Genomic DNA, 9,307 nt, shown 5'->3' with positions numbered 1-9,307 from the left:
TCGCCCCTCTCCACCTCTCCCTCGCAAAGCAGCTTCACGCTCGCTTCCTCTTCTCTCCTTTCTCCCAAGACGACGTCGTTAAGTCCTCCCTTGTCGACATGTACTCCAAATTCTCCCTCCCTCTCTACGCCCGCGCCGTTTTTGATTCCATCTCGTCCTTTAATAAGGCCTCTTGGACCGCCATGATATCGGGCTATGCACGTAACGGTTTCAAGAACGAAGCTTTGAAGCTATTTCGAGAAGCTCCCAAGAGGGACTTGTTTGCTTGGACTGCTTTGATTTCGGGGTTTGTTCAGAGTGGGAACGGTGTTGATGCATTGCACCTGTTTGTGAAAATGCTTCGTGAAGAGGTTGAGATTTTGGACCCTTTGGTTCTCTCTAGTGTAGTTGGGGCTTGTGCTAATTGTGCTCTTTGGGAGCTTGGGAAGCAAGTTCATTGTTTGGTGATAGGTCTTGGCTTTGAGTCTTGTGTGTTTGTGAGCAATGCGCTTGTGGATATGTATGCCAAGTGTAGCGACCTTGATGCGGCCAAGGGTGTGTTCTTTGGGATGTGGAGGAAGGATGTGGTTTCTTGGACTTCTATTATTGTTGGCAGTGCGCAGCATGGAAGAGCTGAGGAAGCATTGGCTCTGTATGACAGCATGGTTTTGGCTGGTGTTAAGCCGAATGAGGTGACATTTGTTGGATTGATTTATGCCTGTAGTCACGCTGGTTTGGTTGGCAAGGGCCGCAAATTGTTCAGGTCTATGGTTGAGGATCACGGAATTAGGCCTTCGCTGCAGCATTATACATGTTTGCTTGATCTTTTGAGTCGATCAGGTCACCTTGAAGAGGCTGAGAATCTTGTACGGGCGATGCCAATTACCCCTGATGAACCTACTTGGGCTGCTTTACTGAGTGCTTGTAAGCACCATGGTAATGCCAAGATGGCGATTAGGATTGCTGATCATCTATTGAGCTTAAAACCTGAAGAGCCTTCCTCCTATATATTGTTATCTAATGTTTATGCTGGGGCTGGTATGTGGGAAAATGTTTCAAAGGTGAGGAAGATGATGATGGTAATGGAAGTTAAGAAACAACCTGGGTATAGCTGCATTGAATTGGGAAAGGAGAGCTATGTGTTTTATGCTGGAGAGACGTCTCATCCGATGAAGGATGAGATTGCAGCTTTGATGAGGAAGTTGGATGAAGAGATGAGGAAAAGGGGTTATGTTCCTGATACTAGCTCAGTTTTGCATGACATGGATCAGCAGGAGAAGGAAAGACAGCTTTTCTGGCATAGCGAGAGGCTGGCTCTAGCTTACGGGCTTCTCAAGTCTGTTCCGGGAACTATTATCCGTATAATTAAAAATCTTCGAGTTTGTGGAGATTGTCATACTGTTCTGAAGCTCATCAGCACCATAACAAGCAGAGACATTTATGTTCGTGATACTACAAGGTATCACCATTTCAAAGAAGGGAAATGTTCATGCAATGACTTCTGGTGAATTAGGAATTCTGATTGAGATTCCTCAAATTTTGATGTTAGCCAGGGACCATGCTATTAAGAATTACTTGTGGGTCTTGATTGCAGTTGCTGCAGAATTGTGATCCTTGTGATGATCATTATGAGTTATATGACTATTAAAGGTGAAATTTGCATTTGCAACTTGAAGCCTGTTCTGTTAAGCATTATGATTATGCTGCAGCAAGTTTCATGATTGGGAGTCACATTGAGATGTTGGTCATGGCCGTGTTGCAACTGTAATATTGCACACATGTCACACTATAAGTCCATAATTTGAGACATCAAGAGCCGAAGTTGGAACCATCCATCTGATATTGGTTTTTGATTAAACTTGGTGGTAATGGCCTCTCAATTGAAGTGAACAACTGATTTGAGAAAATATAGATTGCTCTATACCTCTCCCTAGAACTCTTGGAACAAAGGGCAACCAGAACTCATTTCTCATCACATTCAATTAATTTTGTTTACTAACAATGCTTCTCATTTGAGCTGGCATATTGGAGTTGCGATTCAAGTGAGCCAAACACATGTTCTTTTGTGAAACTTCAATACTAAGAAAGGTTGATGGAGAAGAATTGAGCACAAATACAGAGACCATAATTTATTTCATTTTATTTTTCAAACTTGTGTTTTAACATTAGACAGTTATGTCAAAAATTAACTGATAATGTCTCTTGCTTGTTACAGAAATCAAAGGAATATGATTCATCGTAAACTTCTTACATCTATCGATCTATATCTATTTATCTATCTATCTATTTATAAGAGTAAACTACTAAAATGATATTCGAAAACTCGCATCGCTGACAAAACGAACTCCATAAGGCGCTAACCATAAATAAGTTTCCAAAAAATTTTAAAATAAGACAAAAAGAATTAGATATTAAATATATATTCTAAAACACGATTTTAGAGATCAGATTTTAATGTAAATTTCTACAAACATTATTAGAAAAATAAAATCTTTTCATTTTTAAAATTTGATAATTTTTTATCAAGCGAATATTTTTTAAAAAAATTATTGTAAATGACCACATTTTTTTGAAAAATAAAAAGAAAATCTAGATATCAAATTTTGTTCCAATTTTTTTGTGTGCATATTCTAAATATATAAATGTTGTCACAAAAATTAGATCAAATAGAAAAGCCATTTGGTAAATATAAATATTTTTTTGTTACTTACCAAAATTATAATATTTATTGGTTCTTTTTGTCGTATTTTTAAATTATTTAGGTGCTGTTTTGTCTATGACATCTTTTAAGAATCTTTTTGTTTGTGACTAAATCTTTTGGGTATTGAATTGGTAGTTAACTCTTATTTGTAACATAAAAATTTATATCAAGTTTTTTCTACAATAAATTTAAGCCCTCTTTCCTTTGGCAAAAGATGAGAATCAACTCATCATTCTTTAGTAAAAGATTAAAAAAAAACTTATATTATTCAGTTGAAATATAAAGTACTGATTAAGTATAATAAACATACATTAAAAGTAGTATTATAATTATTATTATTATTATTATTATTATTTAATTTTAATACATTGTCAATATAAAGTGATTTGACACATATATCTAATTACGCAACGTCACATTAACGAAAATAACTATTTTTCACGTTTGCATAAATGATTTTATCTAAAAGAATAATATAAAATATTTTGCATGGTCAGTGTATCAAAATTTAACTCTTAACAATAATTATAAAAACTTTGAGAAACAAATATTGAAATTTTATAACTTATATATATTAAGATTCTTATTACTAGTTTACTATACTATTTGGTTTACTTATGCATGTTATATAAAACTTACTATCCTTCATTTTTTAATCTCTCATATCAATCGGCAAAAATTCTTTCAAGTAAATTCAAATTTGACACATTTTTTTACTAGAACATTTAAATATATCATGATTATAAAATTAATTCATAATTTTATGTTGTATTTTTAGTGTTTTTCATTCTATTTTTTGTTTCTAATTTTTTTAATTATTTGTACACCAAAAAATACCATATAAAAAGAAAAAGTATGGCAACTAAATAAATATAAAAATAAAAACAATAAATAAAGATATAACTTTGTATAACTCTATGATAAAATCTGTATTTTTTTAAAATAAATGAACTCAAATTATTAAAAGAATAAACTATGTTTCAAATTGTATTGTATTTTAATTAAATAATTATATAAAACTATACAAAATAATCTCTAAATAATACATTATATATTACGGATCTACTATACATTCAAGCTTTATTATCATTCAAGTCTAACTAAATAGGCCCAACACCAACAAAAATCACTTTCATTAAAAGAGCGTGTATACACGCTCAAATTTCCCAAGGTTACTCTTCGTGCTCTAATATGAAAACTATTCTTCTTTTTCGCTTTCTTCTTCACACACGCAGGTTCTTCTTCCTTCATCCTCTTCCTCCTCCTCTTCTTCCTCCTCCTTCTTTTTCTCTTTCGTTATTGTCATCACCAACAACACCATTTTGCTAACATTTTTATTGGTTCTGATTTTCTTTAGTGTTATTATTAAATAATTTTGATTCATTTCTTAGTTTATTTTGATTTATTTGTGTGTTAATTGAAGTTCACTTGATGTTGTTGATAAGTATTGACCAAATTTTTATTCCTTAAGTAATTTTGGTTCATTTCTTAGTTTAATTAAAGTTCATTTGGTCCAAAAATAAATTTAATGTGTTTTTATTGCTAATTGGGTCTTTTTTTTAGCAAAAAAGAATGAAATTATTTATTATCACCTTATTCAATTGTATTAGATTTCATTCCATTCCATTCAATTTATCTTGAAAGTCATTCCAATCGGGACAAATTATTCATCAACAATACATCTGGATTGCAAATGAACCGAAAATGTTATTAAAGCGAAACCATTGTATAATACCAAATGAACCAAATATTTGTCCATTATATAAATTCGAATTCAGAAACACCTGCATTTAGAATGAACTGAAAATATTATCAAAGCGAAACCACTGTATAATACTAAATGAATCGAACATTGTCCATTATATAAATTCAAATTCATCAGAATACATGCGTCTGGAATAAATCGAGAAATACCATCAAAATGAAACCAATGCACAATACCAAATGAACAGAAAATTGTGTTCATAAATAACTGGATTTAGCGATTGCATTCCATTCAATTCAATTCAAATTGAATAATTCAAACTTCGTCCGCTTGATTCGATTTAGAAGAATAATCCAAATCGCTCTCATTCAACTGATTTGAAGTTAAATCATTTATTATTTTAATACGTTATTGAAATTTGAAAACAAAGAAGAAATCTAAAATCTGAAAACGATAAAGAAAACAAAGAAGATAAATGCTATGCAGATCGAAAAAGAATACGAAGTTTTATGTTGTAAAAATCAGAAGAAAGAAGAACACGAGAGCTTTACATTGAGAAGGAGAAGCTCTATGTTGAGATAGAAGAACGAAGAGAAGATTTACGTTGAGAAAGAAGCTTCTTTACGTTAATAAGGAGAGAGAGGCGTATGATCTAAAAAAAATTTAATTAACTTGGTTAGAAAAATTATATAAATGTAAAACATTATTGTATATATTATAATTAATTTATTATTTTACACATTGCACGGTTCTTAATCTGATAGTTTTCAATTATGTATTAAAAATGCAGTAAATATAATTATTGATTATTGATTCTTTCGTGGTTTTCTTGATCGGTTAAGTCTCATGAGAGAAACAAATAATGATGATTTTTGTTAAGATCTTAAGGATCTTAATATATAAAAAAAAATGTATTGAAAAGTTAAAAATTTAAAATTTCAATGCATCTATTAGTTAACTTGTTAAAATTGTTCATGTGACCAGAGAAGCAGAAAATTAGAAAACTCAGGTTGCTCGTATCCAAGTAAGAGAAGAATGTGTCAATAGCTTATCTACATAATGTAGAATATAACTTATCCCAAGTATTTTTTTTTTTTTAAATTGTATATCTCAATTCTGGTGGCTACAGATTAGATTAGCAATCCTATCTAATTAAATTGAGTAGAGTTAGGTACTTACAAATAGAGAATATATTGTCACCCTAATTATGAGCAAGGAATGTCACTTGACAATTTAGGTGATCTTAGGCATTAAAATCGGAATTAAGAAATAGGGCGCCTAAGTCCCATTTATGATTAGGTAGTTTTTATCCAATTTCATAAGTCATAACTTTGTTGAGAACCTTTAGATTTTTACGTGTTTTTAGTTTGTTACTTACCTCCTTTTAATGGATGAAAGTCATTTAGATAAAAATATTTAAAATATTTTTTAAAAATATTTTTTAATAATTAAAATTTAATATATATAATTAATTAAATTATATTATTTTTGTTAAAATTAAATCAAATAAATTGATTTGACTAAAAAATTGGTAAACCAAATTTTAAATTGATCTAAATTAATATTTTTTATAAAAATAACTACAATACCCGTATTATAGAAAATGACTTAAAATACTTCTATTATATATATATATATTGAAAACTTTAAATTCTAACCCTTCTCTTCTCTCTATGCCATTATAGAATTAGGATTAAATAACTCCTTAATAGATATGGATCGTAATGTGCTTCGTTGACAGATGAAAATGATGAAGGCAAATTAAAGTAGAGTTACACTTTTGGCACTCGAGTTGGCTACTTGCAATATCTCCCTTTTATTGATTTTACTCTAGTCAATATAAGTGGCTTTTCTGCGGCCAATACATATCTAAACTCTTACAATATTATGTCTAGCTGGATTTGTGTGATATAAACATAAAAGGTAATGTCAAAGAGACCATAAGATAATAACTTAAACCTATTTTATTTAATTTAATATTTATTATTTTATATATATAATCTTTATAATTATAAACTAATACTACAATAATTTCGACAAATAACAACAAAAATTTTACGACAATTTTATAAAATGGCCGCAAAATGACAACCTACAACGCATATAGCGGCCATTAAAGATTGGAGCTACAATCAGGTCTATATTTAACAGCGATTTTTTTCGAACTGTCGCTATATTTCAATCAGGTTTGTATTTGACGATGTCTTTTCAAAAACAAGATAATTAGTAATTAATTAATATAAAATAAAATAATATTGAATTGATTTAGGTTAAATTTTTTATTATTTTCCAATCATTTTAAGAGTAAATAAATTACTAATAGCCTTGTTAAGAGATATTTCTTATTAAGTATCGATTATGATCCAAATCGAATCATGATATTACGAAATATATATATACCAATTCATATTTCATAAAATTAAAAAAATATACCACTTTTGTTGTTTGATTTCTTTTCATACACTATAGCTAGCAGTCTCATTGCCCATCTTTTCATCTTTGTATCATTAGTGTCGCTGCCACCAACTCCACCATAGCCACTAGCAGCAACAACAATAACAAGAGTGTCCTCCTAATTGAAGATAACATCGTCCCATTTTTGCAACTTCCATAAAATTTATTTTATTATCTTCAAGTTTGTATGATAACGCTTTAAAAGTTTGACAACAAAGTAACATTATTATATAATTATATAGGATACTACACACAATAACATAAAAATTACAAACATAATACTATCAAGCTTTATACTATCATAGCTAATACTTTTTTACTTTATTATAAATGGAACCTCATACGAAGGTGCTTATAGTTGTTTTTGGATGAAAATGCAATCCAATAAATATGGTATGTGACATGTTGCTCAAGACTCAAGAGAAAAGAATTTGATTTATACTTTAGTAACAGTTACAAACTTTGATGTTAAATCTTCGCATAAACAAATAACTATAGACAACTTTGTCTAAGTTTTTTCTCAACTAATAATATATGGGCCAATCAAGACCTTATTTTGGAGCAAAAGAAAACTATTGAAAAATACCACAATTCCATACATGTAGAGATATATAATTAAGCGCGTCAAATAGCCACACTGCGGAGAACAACGGTTTCAATAGTAAGACCAGGACCAAAGCCAAGAAGCACACCCCAATCAAGTCCTTCACCAGTGGTTTTAAGTCCTTCTTCAAGAGACTTCTTCCTCATCAAATCCATAATGAAAAACACACATGCACTTGACATGTTACCATAATTGCTAAGCACGTCTCTAGTGGCTTTCATCTTTTCTGGTTTCAAGTTCACTTTCTGTTCAACCTGGTCTAAAATTGCACGTCCACCAGGATGTGCAATCCAAAATATTGAGTTATAATCAGATATACCCAAAGGATCAAAAGCTTTACTGAGTGCGTCGTTGATATTTTGTGAAATAATATCAGGAACACTTTTGTTAAGATAGAATGTAAGGCCAACTTCACGAAGGAGACCACCGATGGCTCCATGGCTACCAGGAACAAGTTTTTGATCAGTCGAAACAATCTCAAAGAGAGGCTTCTCAACTTCTGGCACAGGATCAGAACCAATGATAATCGCAGCAGCTCCATCTGCAAACAATGCTTGCCCTACAAGACTATCCATGTCTGTCTCACTAGGACCACGGAAAGTGATTGAAGTATTTTCAGAACAAACGATAAGCACACGAGCATCCTTGTTGTTTTCAGCCAAGTCCTTAGCCAAGCGAAGGACAGTGCCACCAGCAAAGCAGCCTTGGTGGTACATCATGTACCTCTTGACGCTGGGGTCGAGCCCTAAGAGTACGATGAGTTCGTAATCAACGCCAGGCAATGCAACGCCACTGGTGGTGCAGAAAATCAAATGTGTGATCTCAGACATTGGCCGACCCCATTCCTTGATGGCCTTAGTTGCAGCCTCTTTTCCAACTCTTGGTACCTCCCTAATCATCATGTCTTCCCTTGCATCCAACGACGGTGCCTTATATGCACATATGTTAGGATTCTCTTTCAGTATCTCTTCCGTTAAGTACATATGCCTGTTCTTGATCTGTGTTCTCTCACCTGAAATAATAATGTGTGCACATCTATCATTATCTTTGACAAAATTTAGAAAATGATATATATAACGATAATAATGTTATTCTTAAATTATTTTGCAGTGACTTGAATCTTTAAGTACCATTTTAATATATAATTTATTTAAATTTGTAGTTATAGTAGTAATATTATTATTAATATTAAATAGTGAATATGATATATTGTATAATATGTTAATTTTGCGTTTTAATTAATATGAAAGTAAAAAGATAAAATTTTTTGATAAATATTTAATAAAACAAAACTAAAACACATAATAAAAATACATACAGATGCGCTGAAATTTTTTCTTGAGATCAGTCATGTGCTCGCTATTAGTTACTCTGAAATAATAATCAGCATATGTGCTCTGATCGACACAATTTGATGGATTTGCAGTGCCAATCGCCAATACAGTTGCAGGACCTTCTGCTCTTTGAACATTGCGAATCTCACTCACAGACACCATCTTTTTTCTCAGTTGTGTTTTTTGATAGCAAAGCTTCGCTATGTTCTTTGGGATAGCTAAGCTTACTAGCTATGTTGTTTGGTAGTTTGGTGAAGACTTAGGCACGGAGAGGGGGATATTTATATGCATCAGATCAGGGGCATATTTGGAATTTAATGTTCGAATTGGAACATATACATAAAACGTGCTCAACTCAAAGGATAGTAAGCTCGTAATTTCCTAGATTCAAACCGTCAGCAGATGTATTCTGACTTCTTGGTTGTTTTATTATTTTACTTTGACTATGATTGATCGTGTAGTTTTAGTATAGTTCATGATATTGTGATTATTGTATGTGGATGGCGGCTCAGATTGTTGGCATCGCATAT

General features: G+C 31.5%; 2 protein-coding genes across 2 annotated transcripts; one reads left to right on the top strand and one right to left on the bottom strand.

Annotated features, from left to right (window-relative positions):
• The first annotated feature begins 6 nt into the window (after positions 1-6).
• Positions 7-2,119, top strand: LOC107482332 (pentatricopeptide repeat-containing protein At4g14050, mitochondrial). The gene has a single exon (XM_016102781.3). The coding sequence runs from the start codon at positions 99-101 to the stop codon at positions 1,485-1,487; it is 1,389 nt and encodes a 462-aa protein (XP_015958267.2). The 5' UTR covers positions 7-98; the 3' UTR covers positions 1,488-2,119.
• Positions 2,120-7,255: 5,136 nt separating this feature from the next.
• LOC107482389 (stilbene synthase 3) lies at positions 7,256-9,030 on the bottom strand. Its single transcript, XM_016102846.3, has 2 exons — positions 8,762-9,030; positions 7,256-8,455 (listed from the first exon to the last, which is right to left on the bottom strand). Exons 1-2 carry the CDS (start codon positions 8,937-8,939, stop codon positions 7,464-7,466), a joined length of 1,170 nt encoding a protein of 389 aa, XP_015958332.1. The 5' UTR covers positions 8,940-9,030; the 3' UTR covers positions 7,256-7,463.
• Positions 9,031-9,307: the final 277 nt, after the last annotated feature.

Source organism: Arachis duranensis, chromosome 4 (genome assembly GCF_000817695.3).
Source record: "Arachis duranensis cultivar V14167 chromosome 4, aradu.V14167.gnm2.J7QH, whole genome shotgun sequence".
Taxonomy (NCBI): Eukaryota; Viridiplantae; Streptophyta; class Magnoliopsida; order Fabales; family Fabaceae; genus Arachis; species Arachis duranensis.
Note: the sequence above shows the minus strand (reverse complement) of the source record. Positions and strands in the feature narration are given on the sequence as shown.